General features: G+C 44.0%; 1 protein-coding gene across 3 annotated transcripts in view; it reads right to left on the bottom strand.

Moving 5' to 3' along the window:
* Positions 1-13,233: 13,233 nt before the first annotated feature.
* Positions 13,234-26,003, bottom strand: part of FAM204A (family with sequence similarity 204 member A) — a 34,454-nt gene continuing 21,684 nt past the window's right edge. For all 3 annotated transcript variants that reach the window (XM_036264911.1, XM_036264912.1, XM_036264913.1), the window contains 2 exons: positions 19,798-19,904; positions 13,234-19,508 (listed from right to left, as the gene is read on the bottom strand). In XM_036264911.1, the coding sequence (XP_036120804.1) occupies positions 19,457-19,508; positions 19,798-19,904 (159 nt within the window). In that variant the 3' untranslated portion in view covers positions 13,234-19,456. The remainder of the gene's footprint in view (positions 19,509-19,797; positions 19,905-26,003) is intronic.

The following is a 26,003-nucleotide window of genomic DNA, read 5'->3' as shown; positions in this document are numbered from 1 at the left end:
CAGGCGGGGCTATTCTGAGCAGGTCCGATCTTCATTTATAATTTATCACCCAACACTATTCAAATAGAGGCAAGTGAAATGCTCTCCACCTGCCTGCACTCCCTGGTGGCCGAGAGCAGATAACTGCCCAGAGACTGGCTCGGAACGTTGACTTAAAGGGCAAAGTTAATAGTGTTCTTTTCCAGGGAGGTGTGAAAATGCTTAAGTAGCTTGGTCTCAGCATATGCGCACCATCCGAAGGCCCCGTGAGGATGTCCCGTGCGGCGAGGGGACCAGGGAGCCAGCTGCCATGGGCAGGATGTGCAGAGAAGGTCACTCTGTAGAGCACAAGCTTCTGGATTCTTGAGTTGCTCTTCTTAGCGCAGTAACAAAGGAGCCACCCCGCCTCGCTGGTTCCTTGATGTTTCCGTTCCCATGTCTACAAAACACTTGCAAACCAAGCCATAGTGGCAGGATTTAGTATGGCCGGGGGCAGGATAACACAGTGCCTACAAGTGTGGCTTCTGAAGCCAGACCGCCTGAGTTTCCTACATAAGCAAATGGCATTGGACAAACCACTTGAACTTCCGGTGCCTCAGTTTCCTCATCTATAAAATAAGGATAATAGTACCTACCTCAGGGTTGTTGGGAAGGCTAAATGATTTATACATGTGAAACACCTTCAACAGTTCTATAACATAGAAAGTACAGGATAAACGTTAGCAACTATTGTTTACTGGGAAATTTCTTCCCCTAGGACAAGTATCACATACCCTGAGTACAGTAGCCAGCCTCCAAGATAGCCCCCAACGATTCTCACCTCCTGGCGTTCATATTCTTGTACAGCTTCTTCCACGTACATACGGTTGATTGTGCAGCCAGTAGGAAATTGAGAAAATGATGGCGTAGAAAAAATGGTAGGTCGTAAAAGTCACTGCGCCTCCACCTTCCCCTCTCTTGGAACAGCTGTCTCTACGGACAGAGGATGCCCCTGCAAGGCGGCTCACTCACATGGCTGTTCGCAGGAGGGCTCAGCTCCTCCCCACCTGGGCTTCTCCACGGGGCTGCTTGAGTATCCTCACAACATGGCAGCTGGCGAGTGAACCGAAGGAAGTGATCTGAGAGAGCTCGTATTGTTAACACCACTGCCTTATCTTACATTTACATTCTTGTTCTTGAAAGTAAATCCTTGAATTTTTTATAAGTACCAAGCAGAAACTATCTAAAACTTGGTTTCCTTAGGTAAACCTTTTCAAAATAATAATCTCTTTCTGCATCTTCATGCTGTGTTCTTCTAATTTCTTTAGCTATAAGCCCATCTTATTTTTCTTCAGTCATTGCCCCAAATTCTCTCTTTCTTCCACCCTTCTCTCCTTCCTTCCTTCCTTCCCCTCTTTTCCTCTTTATTTCCTCCTCCTCCTCCTCCACCTCCTCCTCCTCCTCCTCTTTTTTGTCCATAAATAAAGAAGGGTTATATTCATGTTTGCTGTTTGCACAGTAGGTGAACTTTCCCTGGCCCCTTCATTTAACCATTCTCTTGCTTTCTTCCAGAGCTTGGGGGAGGTTGGTATCAGTTAGCTTTGCTGTGTAACAAAATACCCAAAGCTCAGGGGCTTAAAATATCAATGATTTATTATTGCTCACATCAGTGGTTCTGCTGGAATCTAGCTGATCTAGGCTGGGCTCAGCTGAGGGCTCTGCTTAGACATCTTGGCAGCTCTCACTGCAGGTATGTTGGTGGTTGGGGCAACTCCCCTCCATATGTCTCTCATCCTCCTTCGACTAGCGTCTTTGACCTTTCCTACCTAATGTGGGCATGTTTTTCTTGCAGGGATGGTAAATGTACCAAATGACAAGTGGAAACACAAGCTTAGGATCAGAGCTGGCACACTGCCATCTCACCTGTATATCATTAACCAAAACAGTCACATGGCCAAGCCCACGTTTGAGGAGCATTCAAACTATATACTGCCATTCTGCTCACAGAGATAGTGGGAGAATTATAGTGTCACCAGGAAAGGATGAATACAGTGGGGGTGAAGAATTGAAGCCAATAATGCAATCACCCACAGTGGTTCAAAGAAAAACAGAAGATCTCTTGACTTGGAATCTACCTTTAAGATTTTAAGAAAAAAGACTAAAGAGGGATGGTCTGAGAGGAGGAAGGTGGTCAAGGAGAAGGGGTACAAGACTTGAATGAAAATCAGCCCAGTCTAACTTCGCTGATCTCTCTATTTGCTCAAGGCTTCATCCAGGCCCCCCAGAAACGGCTCCAGGGGTCAGAACCTCTCAAGGAGCCAGCCCAGTTCCAAGCTACCGATTTGTACCTTGTCCAGGAGACTTGCGAGGACAAACATGCAGAGTTGATGATTTCCCAGCTGGTCCAACCACCCCAGTTAGACCCCTCCATCTGCATGGGCAGCAGCTCTTACACAACTGAGCACATTGTCAACTGTGACTTCCTGGAAACGTCATTTTAATGACAAGTGCATGCTCACCAACTGATGCACGCGAGCCGCTCCCTCCCTAAGGAGCTTCATTAGGGCAACGAATGGAACTTGTGTGCAGACTAAAAATAGTTTCCCCAAAGGACAGAGCCCAGCCTACTTTCTATATCCCAAAGGCTTGGTTGCTTTCTACTCCCCACTGTCCAGAGAACGGCACTCACTATCTATTTGGGACACACAGACTTTCTGCCGAGTTCTTCAAAGAAAATCATATTTAATGCAGATTGAATGTTCTACCTGCTCAGGAAGTCGTGGAGGTCTTGTGATAGAAGGAAAATGAGAGGTTATCCACTAAACTCCGCAAAGGGCCTGATAGTACGGGTTATTCAGGCTCTGGGAGCCATACTGTCTCCAACAACCACCCAACTCTGCTGTTGTAGCAGGAAAGCAGATCTAGACAATATGTCAACGAATGAGAGTGGCGATGCTTCAGCAAAACTTTGTGTACAGGACAGCCTGGCAAGTCAAATGTGGTCGGCAGGCTGGGCCGTAATGGGCTGGCCTCTGCTCTAAGCAACCCCTCAATTTACGTAAGAGCAAGCAGACCTTGGGCTCCTTTTCCCATCATCACTGAGTCTTCCTTGTTTGTTTAAATATTCAAGACTAGCCCAGCCGTTGTGGTTCAGTGATTGAGCATTGACCCAAGAGGTCGCCGGTTCGATTCCCAGTCAGGGCACATGCCCAGGTTGTGGGCCTGATCCCCAGTGGGGGGCATGCAGGAGGCGGCCAATCGATGTTCTCTCTCATCAATGTTCTCTCTCTCTCTACCTCTCCCTTCCTCTCTCTGTAAAATCAATAAAGAAAAATACATTTAAAAAAATAAATATTCAAGACTTTTTGTAAGACTGAGAACAACTTAGGGTTGAGACCTTGAGTCATCCATCTTATTGACTTGACTGACATCATATGGTCTAACGAGCAGCAGGGCAGGAACCAGAATCCAGGCCACAACATGGCGGGCTCTCTGTTAATACAGGGTAATTCGCCACTGGTTAAATGTAAGGTTGGGTAGGGGTTGGAGAACCACGGGAAGGCTGGCTAATCCGGCAGCAGTTCCTCCTGAAACCCCCGCGAGTCGGGAGGCCCTGTGCTAAACGCTGCCCAGGGCAGGGCTCACCTCCTCGGAGCTGTGATCCGCAGGAGGTGCACCTGCAGACAGCTCTAAGCCCGGTGCCCGTCTCTAGCTACCTGACAGGTTCAGGGAGAAAACAGCTAACTTCCATTTTCTACTCCTTTCTCGCTTGGTGAATGTACAATTACACACACACACAGGTTGTCATTGATGAATCTAGGGCCTAGTCCAGAGTTCTTGCCCTAAAGTCTTTAGAACAACAACTCCCCAGACTCTGGATCTTCCCTAAATTGTATAGATATTTATGCACTTCTTTCTAAAACGAGGGTCCATAACTTTTTTTTTCCAGATTACTAAGGAATTCATGATTCCCAAACACTCAACCGTAAGGTAAGGGGACTTATGATATAGTCCTCGACTAACGGTACTGGAGTGGCCTGGATCTGTTTTAACTCCACTGTTATAGGCAACAGAACAGTGTACAACTCGTACAAGGGGGAGGGGGAGAGCCCTTTCTCCTAGTGTTGTTCGTTCACCGCCAACTGAGCGTGTTTATTTCACATCAGCTCTTGGGTGCTCAGACTCCACTTTGCAGACTTCCAGTTGGCTTTACCCATGAGGCTGAACATGTCCACAGTGTGGTGGAGAAAGCAGGAACCTGGAATCCAAACAGCCTGTAGTCTGATCCTAGCTCCCCACTCCCAGCTGTTCTTAACTTACTGAGCCTCGCTTGGTCCCCTTCTCACGGGCTCTGCGTCTCAGTCCGCTGAGCTGTAACGTGGGGATCAAAATGCCCACCTCACAGACTTATTTTGACCAATAAATAAATTGTAGATGTTAAGTGTCTAGAACGGCATCAGGTAGGTTCTTAGCCATCCTGACATTTTGTGGGTATCTAGCAAATATTTCTTCTCTGTGCTCCATCCCTCCCCTCCTTGTTTCTCTTACCCACCCCCATCCTCTCGGAAGCCCCCGAATGTGCAGCAGAGGCTGTTCCCTCGACCAAGCACTCTTCCACGCTCTCATTCTGGGTCCCGCTGCCTTGTCAGAGCCGAGCTCCCCTCTCCTGTCCTCAGGGAAGTCTCCCAGGTCCCCCTCAACCAGCGTGAATCCCCTTATCACAGTCCCTCCGGGGCCTGAGAACTCCCTTATACCATTTACCCCGCCTACTTTCTGTCCGTCTAGGTGACTTTTTGGAGAAGACTTTCTCCTGCCTTTGCTACAGGTTACAAGAGAGAAGTGTCCGTGAGAGGGGAGGCTGCGTTCTGCTCTTTTTATTATTCCTTTAAAAATAAAGACTTGATCTTTTTAGAGCTTTATGTTTCCAACAAAATTGAGAGGAAGGTCTGCAGTGTCCCGTGTGCGTCCCGCCCCACACACGCCCAGCCTCTCTCGTTACCAGCATCTCCCGTCAGCCGGTACATTTGCCGTGATTGATGAACCTACAATGATGCATCATAATCACCCAGAGTTTATAGTTTGCATTACGGCTTACTCTTGGCATTTTGCATTCTATGGACTTGGACAAATATATAATGACATATGTCCATCACTAGACCATCATACAGAATATTTTACTGCCCTAAAAAATCCTCGGTGCTCTGCCTATCCATCTCTCTTCCTCCCGCCCTGGTAAACACTGATCTTTTATTGTCTCCACAGTTTTGCCTTTTCTACAGCATATATATATATATATATATATATACACATACATATATATATATACACACACACACACATATGTAGTTGGAGTCATCCAGGAGATAGACTTCTTTCTTAGTAACATACACTTAAGGTTCTTCTGTGTCTTTTCATGGCTAGATAACTCAGTTCTTTTCAGCACTAAATAATATTGTATTGTTTGGGTGTACCAAGTTTTATTTATTCATTCACCTACCAAAGGACATCTTGGCTGCTTCCAAGTTTTGGCAATTATGGGTAAAGTTGCTATAAACGTCCATGTGCAGGTTTTTGTGTGGATGTGAGTTTTCAACTTCTTTGGGTCAAGACAAAGGAGCACAGTTGCTGGCTTGTATGAAAAGGCATGTTCAGTTCTGGAAGAAATCGCCACAGTCTTTCAAGGTGGCATTCCGACCAGCAATGGATGAGAGTTCCTGTCTCTCCACGTCCTCACCAGCACTGGGTGGTGTCCAGGTTCCGGGCTGTGGATACTCTAGTAGTTGTGTAGTGGGGTCTCGTTGTTGTTTAAATTTGCATTTCCCTGGGAAGTATGATGTGGAGCATCTTTTTCTGTGCTTTTTGGCCATCTTGGATGAGGTGTCTGTCTGCTAAGATCTTTAGACCATTTTTTAATTGGGTTTTTGTTTTAAGAGTTCTTTGTATATTTTGGATAGTAGTTCTTTATCAGATGTATCTTTTGCAAATATTTCTCCCAGCCTATGACTTGGCTTCTAACTCTCTTTCTCAGACCAGGGTTTTTCATTTCAATGAAGTTCATTTTATCAATTATTTCTTTCATGGATCATACCTGGTGTATTTAAAAAGGCATTAGTACCTAAGGTCACCTAGGTTTTCTTCTATTTATTTCTTCTTTTGTACTGGTCCCTTTTAAGTTAATTTTTTGTGAAGGGTGTAAGGTCTATAACTAGATTCCTTTTTTTTTTTTTTTTTTTTAATGTGACCCCTACTTGTTCCAGCACCGTGTGTTGAAGAGACTATTGTGGCTCCATTGCATTGCCTTTTGCTCCTTTGTCAAAGACCAGTTAATGTAGGTTTATTTCTGGGCTCTCTGTTCCATTGATCTATATGTCTCTTCTGTCATTGATACCATAGTGTCCTATGACTGGAGCTTTATGTAAATCTTGAGGTGGGGTAGCGTCAATCTTCCAACTTTGTTCTTCTTAAACATTGTGTTGGCTATTCTGGGTTCTTCTTCTCTATATAAACTTTAGAATCAACTTGTCAATATCCATAAAATAATTTGCTGGCATTGCAGTGTTTGGCATATACTGGAACAGTGTTAGCAGCAGAGATGGTAGTAATAGCAACGTTGAGTCATGGTAATAATGGTAACTACCGTTTATCACCCATTGTGTTGTTTAATTCTCAGAAGAGCCCCAATGAGGTAGTTATTATCACCCTCACTTACAGATAATGGCCACAGGAAAGTCGCCCAAGGTCCTACAACTGGTGAGTAGGAGAACTAGGCTTGGAACCTAGTTATGTGCATACTCCATTCTCCCAAGTCTGAACCCACTCTCATCCCTTTATCTTAGGTGTTGTGGCGGAGGGGGCGCTAACTTTACGTGTGGCTTTGTGTTTGAGCCCCAGCCTGTGGAATGAACCCACCTTTCTTCTCTTAATCTCTTCCTAAACAGGTCCCTGAGCCAGACAGTAAGTCCACGGAAACGTAGACACTGTGCGTGGTGCACGACAGCCTGGCAGGGACTCTCCTAATCCTGATCGTACGCCCGATGCTGGGCACCTCCTCACCCTCACGCTGTAAGTCATAAGAGTATCTCTAATTCTTGAATACAAATGAGTTTCTGAATAAAAACTCGTATTTTCCCCTTCCAGGTACGTTTTATGTCCCAGAAAGTGTTCCTTACATAAACAGGCGTTATTTCCACATGCCTATGGTCAGTTCCTGTGAATACGTCTACAAAGCTGACCAGAGCCAGAACTGCATTGGAGCACCTCTGACAAACCTGCTTTAGGACGAGGTCTAGCTTGGGGTAGGTCACAGCAGAGCCCCGAGGAAGTTACTGAAACTGGATCAATGTAAACATCTTGGCCTTAGGTTCTACAATGTTCAGAGATGATCATTATGTCTCCAGTCTGGTTTTGTTTTTTGAACCAGGAAGCAGGATGCCAAGTGATGAATATTTCAGAGAAGAGGTGTCAGTCACCTGTCACTATCCTTAACATCCCACCCAAGGGTCATCTAACCTTTGCAGAAACTTTCACCTCAAATGCATTTTCATTGTTAGGTCGCACTGATAATTCTTTGTTGCGTTACCTTTCCTGTTTAAAAAATAAATTAAAACAATCTAAGAAGGCAGATAATGTTTAATGGAAAGGGGCAGCGATGGGCTAATGGTTGCCTAGCAACCACTAGACATTGCGTTGCGGCTTCACTCTGGAGAAGCCAAGATGGCGGCTATAATCCTTCCTAGCCCCCTGGACAGTGTGCATGTGAGTGACAGCTCCCTCTGGGCCCAGCCATTTTCTTCTTTGTCTTGGGCAGCAGGTCATTCTTTTTTTTTTAGCTTCCAAATGGGGAAAACTTAAGAGCCTAATTCTTGGATACGCTAATGCCTACACTTTCATCTTCTCAGAAAGTCTGTGGCTGAAGCTTCCAGGTCCATCCTCTGGGCAGTTCTACTTAAGTGTTTTCGTACATTCCCCACTTCCTCCTTTGAGTTCCCCTGTCAATTAATCACCATCCCTGGTTAAGTATTTTTTGAGGTCAAGCAAAGCACTTGACATGATTTAGAGTCTTCTCTCGTCTTACCCTCCTTTCGGCTTCCAAAGGGTCTTGACTTGACTCTTCCGCTCCCTCGGCCCAGGAAAGCGTGGCCCTACTGTGACCACTGGGTTTTCTCACCAACAGATGGAGGGGGAGGAGAACTATGCTTATGAAAAGAGCATTAAGTGTTTTCAGGATTATAAACATGATCACTAAGACTGAATGGACCTATTTTTACAAAGAATCTTTCCATTAGCTTATCTCAGAAACCACAAATCTACTGTAAGGAATCCAAAATGCCTAAACTGCTTTTCCCTTTGCTCTCTCTAAATCACAAGTAGAATGAGAATAGTTGGGTGTGACCTTGACCAGAGGGATGCAATAGCCACTGTGTTGTAGATTGTTTGGGGTAGTTTGCCGGTTTGGGACAGATGGGGTGGGGTTTCCGGGCCCTCGTATCTTAGTGGGCTGAGTATTCCGGAATGGGAGTGTTGAAGCAGGTCCTTGAGATGGGAGGGTTTAGGAGGTCCACGGGCCCCTGGAATCATGTCCGAATGCCCTGTATATGTTCACATGTGTTTCTTTTCAGAGAAAGGGTCTGTCTGTAGCTTCCAGAAGGTTAAACACCAGTGGCAGAGAGAAAGGTAAAGAAATGAGGAGCTTTGTCAAAATCTTTTACTTTCAGAAAAATATACCGAGGGCACATTTAGAGCAGAAACGTCTCTAAAGAAAAGATGAAGGAAATACAAACTAATAAAGTAATAGGTACTTTTGGTTATTTGGTCAAAAATTGTATTGAATACCTACTACATACCAGTTGTTGTGAAAGGTCCCGGGGATACAGCCATGACAAAGGAACGGTCCATTAAATCATGGCGCCACCGCCTCGGGGACCCAACAGCATTGGTTGAACACATTTCACATATTATGTGCTAAGGGGCTTTACACACATTAATAGAACCTTGACGAACAACCATATAAACTTCAAATCAGTAGATCATTCTATTAGGTCTCAAGTCACACAGGACCTGAGAGCATTCAGTGCCACTGCGATGGCAGAACCTCAGTCTCCCCCATCCCTGCAATCTGGTTCTCCTGCAAACTGGAGGTGGTAACAGCGCCTACCTGATAGGGCTGTGAGGACTATTTTGTTCAATGCCATATCCTTGGTGCTCACAATAGTGACCGCCACATAGCAAGCCCTCAGTACCTATTCACTGAACAGCTGAGCAGAGAATGGGGGAGTCCGGTGCTTTCGGATTCTGTTATCTGCCCTTCACGTGGGAGAACACTCCAGCGCCATCCTGGAGCAGCCCTGGAGGTAAAGGAACCAGGACGCTGAATCCTGGCAGCTTGCTGGGCTATTGACAAAGCTATTTACAAAGCTTTTGTTGGAGCTGGACCCTCTTCTGATAATATATGAATTTCCTAAGCGTGCCTTCCAAGGTGCAGACAAACATCTGAGGACTTGAATTAAGCCCTCTGCCATGGGAATGCAACGTGTATGCACATGGACTGGATTTTCTTTTTCTTTTTTTTCTTTCTGAGCACGGCTGGCAAGGAGCAAGTACCAAGCGAGGATTCGAATTGAGTTCTTTGACACAGAAACTTTCCTTTCTCTGTCTTTATTTTTTTTGAAAATGAAAGTGGTTGACTGAGTACAGCCAGCCTGTTTGGGGATGTGAGCATTGTATTAATGGAATTAGACTCAGCATTTATACTGCATGGTACACCTACTTCCCCACGGCTTGTGATAAAACATGCACGTTTCATTGGCTTTTCTCTTGCCCATTCCAGCATCCCCATGTAGGGAGGAGATGCTACTCCAAGACAACGACTCCTTAACATTAGTATGCATGGATCAAGGAGCTTCTTAAACTGCAGAGTTCCAGCCCTGCCCCAGAGAGGGACCCTGGAGTTTTCATTTTTAACAGTGATTCTTCTGCTTGCAGGTGGTTCATGGACCACACGGAGAACCCCAGGAATAGGGAGAAAGAGAAAGGCCTGACCTGGATTCCAATCCTGACCCTTTTACACTAGATGTATAGCTGTAGAGCCTCTGCTTCCATGTTTATAAAACAAGCAAAATGTGTATTGGCTTCCTTGGAGGGATGCTTCCAAGAGCATTGTATGCAAAGTGCGATGCAAACATTTTAGCTTTTCGACCTGTATACTTCTATGATGTTCGTAGAATTGAGGTGTCTCTTTAAGGTAGGAGCCTACACAACACTGAATAATCAAAGGGTTTTAACATTTTCAGAATAACAGCAGTTCCAGGCTTACATTCCCAATCAGTCAAGAATATTGAATGAGGATATCAAGACAAGATTTCACGTGGTTTAACTGGGAGGACCAGGTATTTATTGCCCATCCATCCACCCACCCAAACACCCACCTACCTACCCATCCACCTACCTACCCACCCACCCACCCATCCATCCACCCACCCACCTGCCCATCCACCCACCCACCCACCCACCACCCATCCACATAAAATGCTGACCTGCAATCTCGTACCAGACTAGCTGCAGAAGAATCACCTGTGAGCTTTAAAACAAACCAGTTCCAGACTATGTTCAGAGATTTATTAGGTCTGGGTTTGACTCACAAATCTACGTAAGAGCTCAGAGGATGTGATTTCCATGCCCTGGGGGAAGATGTCAAGAAAAACTAGGGAGTATGAGGATTTAAGATGAGCCTTTGGCTCGACAGTTAGAGTGTCGACACTGGGACCAAAGAGTTGCGGGTTCGATTCTGGTCAAAGGCACGTACCTGGGTTGGAGGTTCAATCTCCAGCCCCAGTTGGGATCTTGCAGGAGGCAAACAAACTCTCTCACTTGCTCTTCTCTCTCCCTCCCTTCCTTCCATTCTATCTAAAAAAATCAATAGAAAATATTCTCCATTGGGGATTAACAAATAAATAAATAAAGATGAGCCTCAAATAAAGGACAGGCAGAGGAGAGGGCTCAGCACAAACTCGGAAGGGGGTGCAGAGAGGCCCTTCCCAGACAAGGTCCCCGGGACCAGAGAAGTGCCAGATGTCTAAAAGTTACAGCTCCATAGATACCGCAGTTAGATTTGTTTCCCAGAGTGTTGACTAAATACGTGGATTGTTAATAGGTGGTAGGTTAAAACAAATAATAGTGATCACATTGTTAAACCAATTTGAGCACTGTGATAAAAATCAACAGGGGTGTACTGACTTCCCAGACCCCTTGATGTGCTGACGGTGTGCCTTGTCAAGGTCACAGTGGTGACAACACGCCATGTTTCCCAAAGGTACCTGACCACAGAAGCCTGCTTTTCCTAATGGGCCCAGGTTCCATGGAACTTACTTGGGGAGCTTCTCTGCTCTATATTTATTCCTACGTTTAAGTATCTAGGTATCGATATATGTATTTCTTTCTTTTTCTTTATGATTTTAGAGAGAGAAGAAGGGAGAGGGAGAGAGAAATAGAAACATCGATGAGAAAAAACATCGATTGGCTGCCTCCTGCATACCCCCCACTGGGGACTTGGCCCACAACCTGACCAGGAATCGAACCGGCAATCTCTTGGTACATGGGTCGATGCTCAACCCTGAGCCACACCGGCCGGGCAGATATATATGTATTTATTCATCTACATATTCAAGCATACACTCTATAGTCGTGGGTGGTTTTAATTTTCACCCTCTCCCGGTACTGCTAGGTGCAGAGTTGCAGATGCTCATGAGTTGTTCTGAAATCTGTAAACAGCTCATTAGTTTTTATACATCTCGGGGACAGTTATTAAAGGGTTTCATTTCTTCTTAGACAACAATCACAACACTTAGGATTTCAAATCCAGCAGGCTCCCATCTTGCACTACCAGTCACATTAGCTCTCATTTATCATGCAGATTATTTGACCCTTCCGACTTCAAGTCCAGCACCCTGCACTGCTTGTCCAAATCATCCCCGCTGGACAGATCTGGGCCCGAGAGCCATGGGGGGGTTGCCTGTGCCCACACACACCAATTCACACTCCCTGCACCTCCCCTTTATTGGGCCGGGTACCCAGCCCCCAGCTGCCATCTCAGCCGCCAGCAGTGCACAGCTGCCCCCTTCCGAGAACTGCCCTCCACTGAGGGAGGCCACCTGGCCCGAAGCGGTGTCCCTGTGCCCCAGGGGCAGCCCCTGGCCGGTGGGTGTGGCCACTAGGAGGCTGGCCGCTTTGCTGAGGCTGGTTCCCAACCCCGAGGCTTTTCCTTGCGAGGCTCCTTCCCTCTCAGTGGGCTTTCCTCCCTCCCTTGGGGTTTTCCAGAAGTGCACCCCTTTATAAATCATTTCACAAGACGTCAGAGACGCTGCTTCCAGGGAACCAACCTAGGGCACTGGAAGACTCGCGTCTTTGATCCCCAGGGCCCTCTGATGCTAACTGTCCGCCACTTCCCACTGTCATCTCGACAGCTCAGCGACAGTTCTTGCTCGACACCCCACTTCTCAAACCCTTTCGTCAACCTGTCGTCTACAACAACCCTCCCTTCCGACCTCCAGATCTCTACACTGTCCAGTGTTCATGCCACGTACCTTGGCACAGCATGTCTAAATACGACCCACGTTGCTAAATATGGCATCACAAAATGTCCATTCCACATGACTAAATGTGACTAAACGAGTAAACACAACCCACATTACCTGCCCTGTACCCTCCTTATCCCGCATCACCATCCAGGGGCCCCGACCCTCCCCCATGCAAGCAGCCCCCAAGTCTTGTCCAATCTGCCGCTGGACACCTGCGGGACCCACGCCCCCCCTCGATTCCCACAGCCCTGGCCGAGGTGCTCAGCCGTTGCTCCCTGGGCTACTGAAATGACCTCACCAGCCTACCTTCAGTCTTGCCTTTCAAGTTGCCACTCCTCCTGTGAATTTAAACATTTCTAGTTTAATGTCACTGTCCCCTCATTCCCGACACTCAGGTTCACACTCCCCAGTGTGTCCACAGAGCTGTGTGTAGGTGGGTTCCAGCCACCATCTTGTGTCATTCTGCTGCTGGACCTCCATCGCCCAGGCCACCCCACCGCAACCTCCCTGCTGTGCCCCAGTGTGTCACGGCGTCCCTGCCACGAGCCTTGATGCCCGCAGGTGACAACCACGTTTTCACCGGGGCCTCAGAGCCTAGCATCTATTCAGCACTTACCATGCAGCATGGACCCTTGGGACCACACCACACTGCCTGGTGACACAGGTGGCCATGCTGATCAGCTCTGTCAAAGCACCCGAGGAAAGTACAAATCAAATCACAAACAGTAGTTTGACTCTTCAACATTGTGCCCCAGCGACAGTCACTACTTCAAGTCAAGGCCACGTGTTTGAGGCAACGTGGCAGACGCTGCCAGCTGGTTACTGACATGCATTCCTTCTGCCTCTGGGGACCAGCCAGTCTACATTCAGCTGCCTCCTTGCAGGTGGGTGCAGCAAAGTCACCAAGTGTAGGGTTGGGGTTTGGTGGCTGAACAAGATGCAACCCTGAGGTACATATTCTCGCAACCTGGCCGGCCAGGGATCAAAGTATGCCCGTGAATAGGTATGTCTGACGGCTTGGAACGCCACCCGGTCTGAACTGAGTGTATCGAGTATGTGTGAATAGATAAGGTTTGCATAAAGGTTGAACGCTGCACCAAAGAGACAATGGGCTATATGCTCAGGTGTGAATTTGTTTTGATGTCTCTCCCCTGAAAACGGCGAGACAGGAAATATGCTGGGGTTGGTTGTATGTTGAGCAGAGACGTGATCTCAAGGACTTAATTACCTAAAACACCATGTAACCTAGGGAACCACTTTGAAAACAAACTGGGCTGCATCCAGAGACCTAGAACATTTGCTCCTGTGCGATGCTCCCCCTCACTCCAAGCAGACACTTGCACTGCGACGACCCCCAGCAGGCCGAGTCGGCAACCACGTTCACAGGCCAGGCCCACAGCTGCCCGGGGTGCTGTCCCATGCTCTTTCCCCTCCAGTGACTGCGATGGTGACACCCAAGGTTTGGGGGAAAGAAGGTGAGAGCTGGTCAGCCTGGCTCTCTGAATGACTGCGTGGAGCACAGCCCCGTCCGCAGGAACCTCCTCCCTTGTCCCACGAACAGGAAATAAACTGCTACTGTTCGGTCAGGACAGGTGGGGGCACGTTTCCTGCAGTAGTCACCACCGCCCTGACACAGGCAGGCACTGTGACACAGCCACCCTAACAAACGGACACGCTGCTACAGACTAAGAAAAGCTTGAGACACTTGAAATTGTGTCTCTGAGTCTACGAAACAGGTGGAAGCCCGGGGTGTGTCCCCTCACCGAGGGCAGCACGTGGGATCGGTCACTAAGCTAGTGAGTGACTGCAGCCCCGCCAGGGACTCCGCATCGGGGAGGCCGCACACCCAACCACAAGATTTATCTACAGTACTTACTTTAGCACATGGAGACTATTTCTTTGTACTTAGCAAAGAAAAAGTCAGATTTTCTAAAAGCCACCGAAAAAAAGCAAGTCGTCCCATCATGGTTTCCATCCATTTCCCACCAGACTGTGTTTGCTCATCTTGGCATCTGCACGAGTCTGCTGGGTGTCTGGCGTGTCGTAGGTGTTTAGTGAATGTTTCTCAGATGTTATGTAGAAAGGAGTCCCAAAACCACGAGGTTTCCTTGTTTCACGATCCCACGTTACCCATGAAAGGTTTCGTTCTGGGCAGTGACACGTGTGCACGGTCCCAGCACACAATGCAACACTGTGAGCCGAGGCACATCAGCCTGGAGACGCAGTGCTACATTAACTTCTTGATCAAATGCCAGGACTAACAGATGAATGTGAAACAGACATCAATAATTACAGCTTGTACTGTAGCTTCTGGTTCCTAAACCTTTAAGTTCAATGAACAAGTAATAACTGGACAGACACACCCTTCAGAAATCAGAGGTGGGAAGATTACCTCATTCCGTACGTGTCACACAGAAGGTCCCCTGCAGCACTTTGGCAGGCGGCAGCCCATGGGCTGAGGAGGGGTGGGCTGGGGCTTCCGGAATGATGCCAATGAGTGGGCTCAGCAGGAAACCTGGCACAGGCGTGCCCAGGAACCCAGGCTTCTCTGGGGTCCCACTCCCCTTCCCCGTCCTTCCTTTCTGTTCTGTGGCTCCTTAAGAAGCCCGTCTGGTCTAGACACAAAAGGCACATACCTAATTTAAAAGCCGTATGCTTGCTTTACTTAAATCTAAAAAGGGGTTACTAATACTAATAAAAAGATAATTATCCCTCAGCTAATTCTTGATTTTACAAGCACATCCAAAAAGCACAGCATACGGCATGGCATTTAATGGGCATTCCCATCAAAAGCCTGTAGCTACGTCCCAGGGGTCAGGATCACAAAGCCCGTGTGACAGGAAGCTGCCCTGGGAGCACCACGGTATTTGACGAAAATTCTAGCAAAATGAACACTTCTCTCCAGAACCCTCACCGGGGAACAGAAGACACACTCGTGGAAGGCGCCGAATGTCCCATTTTAAGATGGGAGCACAGGGCTTGCTGTTTCTTCACGGCAGGCTGCCTGCCAGCTCTCGCCTGGCACCAGGACCCCTCCCCAGGAGGTCTCTGCGCTGACTACGGCTACACTACCAGCGTGTGGGGGTTATTTTTCTTTTAAGGTGAGTAGTGTGGAGGGAGGAGGAAACAATCAAGACTAAAGAAAAGACTCATTTTATCAAAACCTCCAGAGCCCCTGAGCTCAACCCCGGAACAGGGTCACGTCTCACCGTCTCAGTGCGCTGAGGAGGTCAAGAACTGATGTGCACTAACAACGTAATCTTTCAGAGTTCAGTGACCTTTCCCCTAACACACGTTCCGCTTTCCCGCAGAAAGTTTCTCGCTAATTTAAATCTGAAAACCTAGAAAGAGGTCCTCATTACTTCATAATAAAAATTAGTTCCTTGAAATTCAGTGGCCTGGGTTTCAAAGTACTGTGAGCTCTGTTACCATGGTATTTGACGCCACAAGTACCAATCGACATTCAGTTCTGGAAAAAGATTTTCGTGTACATATTTTGTCCAAATATTACTATTTATTTCATGAAAGTCACAGCTAAGACTTTAGCAGAGTGTAAATTTTAAGCCAATGAATAAACAGTTGGCTTGCAAGACTATGGAACTGACATGAAAAGCATGTGCTGCTCTGCCAGATACTAAAAATAAGAGCGGCTTCTGCCAACGTGGGAGAACTCGAATTGTTTCCGTTGGCGCCGAACCTGACTACTAGGTTTCACTGAGTTATTTTTCCAAAATGGAGTCCAACAAACATCATCTGGTTTCCCTAAACTTTACTTCTTAAAAAAAGATACAAAATTGCAATCTTATTTAAATAGCAACCTCACACAATAATTTTTATAGTTTGGCAAGACATAACATTTTTTAAAGTGATTATCTTTACTGAGAAAATGAACATTTGGACATTCAGAGAATTAGTCTTCATAGTTTAAGAATTTAAACTTGTCTTATCAGAGTAAACAATAAGCTAAGTTATTAAAACACTGAAAAGGATAACATTCTGGACAAAAAGCATCAGGGAAATCAGTAAGATTTTAAATGTAAGGTTCTAAGCTGCTGCTCCAATTTAGGTAACATTTTATTCCAGTCCTTGGCCTGCCCCTCCCATGGCTGTCTCTCTAAAAACATAAGTGTTTAGAACATGGAGTTTGAGATTTATGATCAGTTGCAGAAACCTGTTTAACTACTGATTTATAGTTTTGGCCAAGGTATTTAACTCTGTCATCAGAACTAATTATAGCAAACCTGAGATTATACATTCAAACTCTCCTTTTGGTGAAAGAAATAGAATGTTCTGCTGAAAATCAGAAACATCCCGAGGGTCCCCAAACAAGAACGCACTACCAACTAGACTCTCAGAACCAGCGCCGTAAAGCTCAAAATTACTGTTCTTCAGTGAGTTGTTTTAGCCCGAAATACTTAATAAATCATAGTTACATTAATGCCATCCTGATGGCCTGAAACATATTCATCTCAGTTAACAATAGCTGACATTTACATTACTAATCTAATTCAGGCATTCCGGGGGTAGTAAATGCACGTCAAAGCTTCGGGAATTGAAGTTATTACCAAACCAAAATGAATCCTTATTTTGCTGTAACCAGATGAAGAAGACAAATGACTACACTTTTTAGGTAACATGGGTACTCTAAGAATAACATTCCCATTTTATTACTTTAATGAGTAAAATGTCTAATTCAAATGAAAGCTGATAAAAATAAAACTGGTTCCGAATGATGTCCTAGCGGAGTGAACCCAAGACATCGGGTTCCTTCCTTTCCCTCAAATCCTTCCCTCCTAACCAGCCCCCTTCTGCTGTACCAGGTTTTGGAGCTTTTCACAGCCCAGGCCCCCAGGGCAGGGACTTAGGAGCTGTGGCTCCCCTTGTCACTGCGTCCCCTGCTACATCTGATTTTGCCATAATGCCCCACTCAGTTCAAATGCCCCGTCCACGTGAGACGGCAGGCAGAGTGGGAAGCGCTGGCCCTGGGGCAGGCTCGAGAAGGGCTCCCGATCGAACACCCTGAGGGCGGCCACTCTGGCAGGCCTCACCCGAGCAGACTGGTGGCGCATGCCTGCGGAGAAGAAAACCCAGGCCGAGGAGGCGTGGGCATGCGCGTCCTGGGGCCTGTGTGAGAACTCGGCCCTGCCCCTGCTCAACGGTGGCATTTCCAGTGTCTCAGACGAAAACCATGCACTGCACGGTGGATTTTTTAAGGAAAGGTTCCTATGCTGTAAGTTTGTGTTCACCTATCAGGATTTTCAAATGAGATGTAGGAAAGCAGTATATGACTGTATCTACAAAACACAATAGGGGATATTAAATCATAAAATAGAAGATTTGCCAACATTTGGTCTGGACACCTTTTCGTGATGGATTCTATAAGGAGATAAAGAGTCTCCTAAAATCCTGCTTTCATTACACTGGCTTTCCTCACCTAAGTGGAAGCAAGATATAATTTCTGTTCTCTTAAACAGCAACCTACTCATTTATTCCAGAACATAGGTAAACACTAAATATGCCACCAATAAATTAGTAAAATTGTTACTACTGTAAATCTAAAAATAACAAAATAATAGAATTATACACATGACTCATTTCTATGTTCCTAAATTTATATTACAACCCAGAGAAAGCTTGTACCAGAAGCTCGAGAACCTGCGTGGAGGCTGCAGGACGGGAACTGATGAAAAGCACAATAAGCAGTTGGTCGTGGCTACTGAGTACCCGGCAGGGAGGCGCCAGAACGCCAGAGGCCCGCCAGGAAACCCAAACACCCAGCTGCGGCCCAGCTAGCAGCCAGGTGCGACGTCCCAAAGCCCCTTCTAGTGAGGACTATGACACACATCCAATGAAATCTACTTCCCACGGCACCAATCCTCTCTTTCGGGTCATTGATGCATCAATCTTTTAAGGAGCAATAGGGAAGACAAATGAAAACAATCAAACCATGTTCTTAGAAGGTTCAAAGTTATATTGTCTTGAGTTATAACACTACTCTTTTTTTAAAAAACAAATATTTTTAGTGATTTTTTTAGAGAGAGATAGAGACATCAGTTGGCTGCCTCCTGCACGCCCACTGGGGATCAAGCCTGAAACCCAGGCACGTGTCCTGACTAGAAATCGAACCGGGACCTCTCAGTCCAGGGACGATGCTCAATCCGCTGAGCCACACCGTCCAGGCTATAACATTACTCTTAATATAATTATACCATTTTCTCTTCTAAGAATCATCTGATAATTTAAAGAATGACATGGCTGAGAGAGATTTAGGAAGACATTTCTAGGCAGAGCTGAATTTAAATTATCCTCCAAACACTACATTCTGCCTTTTTTTTATTGTAATGTTTTATCTAAAGGTACTAAAACTAACCAATTGCTTTTATTATGTGACTGTCAAGTAGCAAAACCACGGCAGCCAGTAAGGAACCAGTAATTACTTTTAAAACGTTAAGATGAAGTTGTTTGTAAGGACAATATCAATTGAGACTTTTTTACACTTATGACTAATCCATTATAAGCAAATGCCAATGTTAAAAACACAATTCCAGAATAAGTACAGTTCCACTGAGAACAGATAAGAACATACAAGGAGCTCATTGGCTATGCTATACCAAACGAATGAAAAGTAAAATCGATTTTATACTGCAGGTCTCTATAAATAAATAAATAAAACTCTGTCTTTTCCCTGTGTGTGTGCTTAGATTTCTTGTACAAATAATGGAACTCTCCATTCCATTCACTTCAATAGGATGAACTCTTTAGAAAAGACTGATAATCGACCCCCAAATGTGATGCTTATTTTTTCTACTTCTACCAATTTCCTGACATATTTAACATAAGCAGGAATATCTTTTCAGTCAATTAAGCAACTGAAGACTCAGTAAAAGGTCAAGAAAAGACACACAATCTTGAAGAACACTGGCAGGTTACATGTATCCCATGTTGCTTTTGGTTTCCCATCTCTTCTTCGCTTCAAATCTACAATGAAGAACATAAAAATCTCCATTTATTTCTAATATACTTTACTAAAGTAACAGGTTTACTAAGTGCTAAAGCAAAATAAACTTAAATTTTCACATACTCCATTGATTACAAAATACACATGTCAAGTAGGATGAAGATCTGTACTTACAATCTGATAACCAGCTAGCACAGATACAAACACAACCAATAACAATTACACACAAACTGGACTCATAAAACACGTCACAGGATGTGTTCACTTCTGTGAAGTTAGTTGAGTTACCACTAAAAGCCTTCAACTTACCCCCATGCAAGTTTCTTCTTTTTTCGAGCAACCTGTGAATTTTCAGCTTCCTTTTTGGCTTTTACAAAGTTATGGCAGGCAATTGCTTTGGCAATTTTTACACCAAGCTAAGAATTAGAAGGAGAAAAAGGAAAAAAAAAAGTGAGAATAAATATTCCAGTTAATACAAGAATACAAATACTTGAGAACTTGGGGTAAGAGAGCTGTGTCCAGAAATGAAAAATTCTTGCACTCAGGACTCCTTGAACAACCAAAGTATAGTGGCTACATAAATATGGCCCACGCTTTTCTTACGCCCACAGACCCCTCACCCTAGTCATATCCATCTCCAAACTGAGGCCCCTCGAGGGTCCACAAAGGTTGTGGTGAAGATCTGCAAGCTATTTTAGCATTTCAGTAGGCCAAACAGGAATTTACCCGATAAGACTGCACAGACTGACAGAGAAATCGCATTTCTTTGCTCTGGGCTAGAATTACAGCAACTCAGTATGGTCACACCAGTTATCTCATGCAGATCAGAAGCGCTGAATGGCAGTCATAGATGTGATTAATAAAACATGGGAAAGCTAATTACTCCTTCACAAACGTACTTTCTATGATGGGCAACAGCTTTTAAATCACTGACAGAAAAAAGAATAAAAGGGGTGCTAGGAGGTGAAAAGTCTGGGCACCAGGACCACAGTACATAAGTCTTCCCTGCACTGGCCCCTCAGTTCCTACTCCTCACTGCCACCTGCCAGTCCTATAAGGTCCAATGGAAACGGAGCCTCCCACCCCCAAAGTCTTCTCTAACAGCCTACAACAGTCTTTGTCTCGGTCTCTCTCCAGCTCTTCAGCTTCTAGTTACCCTGCTGCCTTCCCAGCTCTGCTTCAGGGCTGTTCCTCAGGAAGTGTCTCCAGGACAATGTGGGGACCTAGTTTTAGTGGGCCCTGATTTTAAAATGCTGTCTATATGGATGGCTCAAAAGTGTCCAGTAAGAACCGGGTGAAACAACAGAGGCTAAAACTCTTTCTGGTGTTTCTTACCTTCCCTATCCCTGTACTAGACTTACTACATATTAGTGGACAGCAGACTCATCAAGAAAGAAAGGACTGGAAGCCACTTAACGTCAACATATTAAAGCCCATGTTTTGGGAACCCGTAGTGAGACACGGGAAGCGGTTAAGAGCACGTGTGTAAGGAGAGAAGCCGGTTTAGCAAAGGGAGGATTGGCATGCTTGACATTTCTTCCAGTTCATCCTGGAGAACAGTTTCCTTTAGGATGAAACAAATGAGTAGGAATCAAGCACTGACTGGGGTTTCTAAAAGAGAGCAAAAATAGATCTGATGTTCTAGTCCAGGAAATCATCAATATAAAGAATGGAAACAAATGTAAGCAACATGACAGTAAAACCAAGGTACTGAACTGGTCACACCACAGGAGAGCCACTGAAGAAAAGAAGATCAATTATGACTTGAGAGCCCACAGGAGAAGGCGGATCAGTTTCTTCTCAAAACTCAAACCACTACTAGCAGCGCTAACTACTGCCGTCGTCCTCGTTTTCATAAGGATAATGCGCACGCAACAGATACTGTAAGGGCACAAATGCATTCCTCTGCCAGGCACGTTCTAGGCACTGCAGCGAGAGCCTCAGCGAAAGGACTCCTTTCCAAGCTGTGGGGCAGGAAGAGGGCTTGCAGGGACACTCGATGGCTTCCAGACTGGACCGGTTCTCTTGGTTCTCTTTTCATGTCCAGTTCTTTATCACAGACAGTTCGCCCAAATCAACTAAAGATGGCTAAGACTCGAATGCTGTAGCACTGTCACCCAAAGAGGAGATGAAACTCTGAAGGGTGCTGTGAGATGACTCATCAGTAGGAAGGATTTCTAATCCACTGAAAAACTATCTTTTGTCACTAGTGAAAAATCAGGGTAGCATCTGTCGGGTTAGGCTAGTCAAAACTGCAGCATCAAACAAATCCCCAAATCTCACTGGCTGAACATTTTTTATTTTAATTTTTTTACTGATTCGAGAGAGAGAGAGAAGAAGGGAGAGGGGGAGAGAGAAACATCTATCAGCTGCCTCCTGCATGCCCCCTACTGAGGATTAAGCCTGCAACCTGGGCATGTGCCCTGACCAGGAATCAAACGGGTGACCCCTTGGGACACAGATGGCACTCAACCAACTGAGCCACACTGGCCAGGGCTCTCCTCCACCTCGTGGTCTCAGCATCTGGACATGTGGCTGAGCTGAGTTCACTGTGGCAGAGGAAGAGACAGCTGAAGGGTCACACCCTCGCTCCAAAAAGCTTTAGTGCAGAAGTGACACAGCCCTCTGGTCAGAACTCCTCGTACGGTGGCACCTACATGCAAGGCAGCTGGGAATGAGGTGCTGTGGGTTACCAAGAGGGCAGTCCGTGACCTAATAAACAGCCTGCTGTCATAACGTGCAGCATACGCTTAAGGCATACTCTAGGCCTCTCCATATTCATGTTGAACATCTAGTCTCTTCCCTGTCCCCGTTTCCGAAAGGTAAAACACAGAACTCCTATGTATCATATATCAGATGCAAAATTTGCCAAGTAAATTCTCCAACAAAAGTACCACATAGCTAGTTTATCTTATATTTAAATTGAGCTTATACTGTGAAGAGGAAATAAAAATGACCCGAAATATATTTGCCATATACCACTCATTAACCATGTGAACATGTTATTTTCTAGTAAGTAAGATTATCTTACATTTAAGTTCATTGAAATTTTCCCATATGAGTTTACTAGATTTGGAACAGACAAACCAAAGAACATCTCAATGTGTCTGAACACACGGTCATTTCATCTCAGCAGGTCTCGTGTTCAAAGAATATAAAATCTTCCCGTTTTCTAGCAATGTTAAGGCCAAATCCAGCACAATTAGCATCACAGTAATGATTTAGAGCCTATGTTCCGACATAATCTAAAACTGTAAAAAGCAATTCATTATAATGTACAATATATGTACTTACATGAGAGGGTGCCATTTTGTGGATCAGGTACATGTAATAATTGGGTACACAGGCAACACTTTTGAACAGACCTGTTCATGTAAAAGGTATAGTTTCTGTCTTTATTTCGCCTTGGGTTCTGGTTAAATGGAATGTTCTTCAACTGATAAACATTAAACAAACCTGGTCTATGCCTTTTACAGAAGGAATCTTGTAAGCTTACAATGATGATGAAGAATCATATCAATTTTGTGTCCTTCATATGCTTAAAATAAATATTTTACTCATTCTTGTGGAGAATTTAAAAAGTGGAAATGTTTGGAAATCAGAAAGAACAACAAGATCTTCTATGGAAGAGAGTTGAGAGAAACACATTTCCCAGGCAAGATGACTAACCTGCGCTCCAGGAGACAAAAGAATATCGTGCTATGTTTCACTATTACAAATAAATAATACAGGCCAACAGGAACCCCCTTCACTTCTGAAAAGAAAAATGCATCTTCATGCCCAAGTAAACATCACAGAAGCTTGGTCAATGGTTTTTATATTAAAAAACTGTTTCGGGTCATCAGATAACTATAGCAACACAATGTAGAAAAAATTTTTTAAATGAATAAAAATATATACAGAATTTCTTGTATGTGCAGCCAAAGTATCAGCATTTTCCATATAGAACATCCAATATTTTGCTGCATTTTAATTAAGGTGTCTAAACATTATCACAAAGAACTGCAAATTGGTCAGAGCAAGCGGTAAGGAAAATTAAGCTCTAAAGGCTTTTTATCACCATATTTCAGGAACCAAGGGTGTAAAATGTTCTAATTTGGGATATATTAAAAGCCATAAAAGGTCTTTCAAAAAGATTAATGGTACTTTGCTTGGATTTAAGATAAGGGCTTTAGCTGGTTGGAAAAGCAGGGCCCTGGCTGGACCCTTGAGGCATTCATCTTTACAGCCACTTGGAAGATTTGTAAAAGCGTCTGCATAACCTCAAGCAAATGCTCCACGACATTTTTTTAATTCCTTTCAATTTTACAGGTTTAGCATGTGTAAATCATACTGGGTTGTAAAATAGATATAATGGCACATCTTGTAACATAGTAGAGATTTTTAAAGGACAAAGTTTCAAAATCAAGTTAGTTTTTCTTGCTAAATCTTGCCGTTCTAAAGTTTGCTGATCATTTGAAGCATCTGATTCAAACAGCTTAATCTAGCCTAACTGTAAACTTCTTATCCATTTCATAAAATAGTTTACTCATTTCAAAATTACTAGCCTGTAACAGATTTATAAAGTTTTCCTCCCTTTTGAATACTTTCAAGGCACTTATTTAAAAATACCAATTATCATACTTTAACTTTTTATGGAATAATAGGTCTCTATGAAAAATATTTATGCCATTCTCTTTTGTTCTTTAATTAAATGAAAACAGATGTTTTCTGAAGTAAAGCGGAACCATTACTGGAGTACTTAAAGTGTCAAGGTCTTTAATTTTTATATCAGTTTGGTCGACAATTCCTGATTGTCTTTACTCAAGCTCAACATTAATGTCAAGCAAGTTACCTAGGAGACGAAAAAGATCAAAGAGACAAAAACCCCTCCAATGTCTGATTAATCAAGTCTGCAAACAGCTTATTTCTTTTAGCCTGCATGCAAGTATGAAAATGAGATTCTGGGAGCCGAACATTGTGCAGATTTGTTCATTCTTATCAGAACAAAGCCAGCGGCAGCTTATTTCATGGATCATTGGCACTGTCATCAGTGCTACACAGAACGGGTGACAGCTCCTCATTTTGAGGCTTGAACAAAATTAGCAAAAAGTCGGCACAAATTAGCCTCTCATCTTTTTGGTAATATGACATTATTCATTTACTTTTTATCCAATTTTTAATTTTTTCCTTGTCAGTTATCCCTTTCTAGTCTCTTCCATGGATCCTAAAATGTTGCCTCATAAACAAGCAGAAATAGCCAAAGTTGAAATAACATGCAAAGTTCAAAAAGCAAATAAAGGGGAGAAAAGCACTTCCAATGACTGATGATGCTTTATTTTTTTATATTACTTTCAAACCTTCACACTAATATTGATAAACAGCTCAGAACACCATGCACTTAAAGAGTTTTATAAAATGGTAGTCTATGTCAATAGGGACTATGATGTGGCTAATTCAATATGGTATGTGCTTGGGTAAATTCAGAATGTCTGCACCTAGATCGGTACCGTTCTCTCCACCGTCACACCTGAGATGCTGGAGCTCTGGTGACAGCACACAAGCTTTGCCATAGCCAGTCATTTAAACTCTGACTCAAAATCAAATCATTTCCTCCTCTCTATTACAGAAAATATAGCCTAATTTCACTGTTATCTTAACATGTGCAGGTTTGCATGTTTGTGTACCACATGTGTCTATGTGTATGTACAATTGCACAAATGCCAATTACTTATTTCTAACCTACAACTTCATATCAATTAAACACAATGATTTTTATTTCAAAGTATAACCCAATAAATACTGTTTTAAAAACATATCTTAAAGATGTTTATACACAATTATCAATATTGTGTATGTCTGTGTGTGTGTGTGTGTGTGTCTATGACTCATCGTGCAATTTACTTTAAAAATGTATTTGGCCCATGATATGTGAGAAGATATACTTTGATTCATATAATCAACTTCGATTTCATAGTGCAATAGTTTATATAACACCTGTTTTAATGATGACTATTAAGGCTTCAAATTATAAGTAGATTACAGTACTACAAAGGAGGGAAAAAGATGTTATACTGTTGAAATTACTTCTGGATATAGACATTTATATTCAAGAAATTTATCCCATTCATAAGGGGAAAAAAGCATTAAAAAATTAACCATAAGCTGTTAGATGCTTTACACAGTCCCCATAAAAAAGACAGTTTTTTTTAAAAGAACTGTAGTACTGTTTTCAGCAATTTCTTTATCTCTGTTCTTCTAAGTAAGAAAGCTTATTAACAAGCTTTGAACTTAAAATCACATTTACAATAATGTGCCATCAACAGTTTTATAAGCTAATTAGAAAAAGATTAATTAATGACTGGCTGCTAATAAAATGGCAATCATGAAGAAAGAAACCGAGGGTGCTAAGCTTCAACTACCACCAATTAAGAGCTAATTACAAACAAATTATATATGTGTTTTGCTGTGGGCTTTAATTTACTAAAATGGTTTTAATTAAAAGAGAAAACATGCTGATTAATTGAACTGCAGAA

Source organism: Molossus molossus, unplaced genomic scaffold (genome assembly GCF_014108415.1).
Source record: "Molossus molossus isolate mMolMol1 unplaced genomic scaffold, mMolMol1.p scaffold_m16_p_17, whole genome shotgun sequence".
In the NCBI taxonomy this organism is placed as follows: Eukaryota; Metazoa; Chordata; class Mammalia; order Chiroptera; family Molossidae; genus Molossus; species Molossus molossus.
Note: the sequence above shows the minus strand (reverse complement) of the source record. Positions and strands in the feature narration are given on the sequence as shown.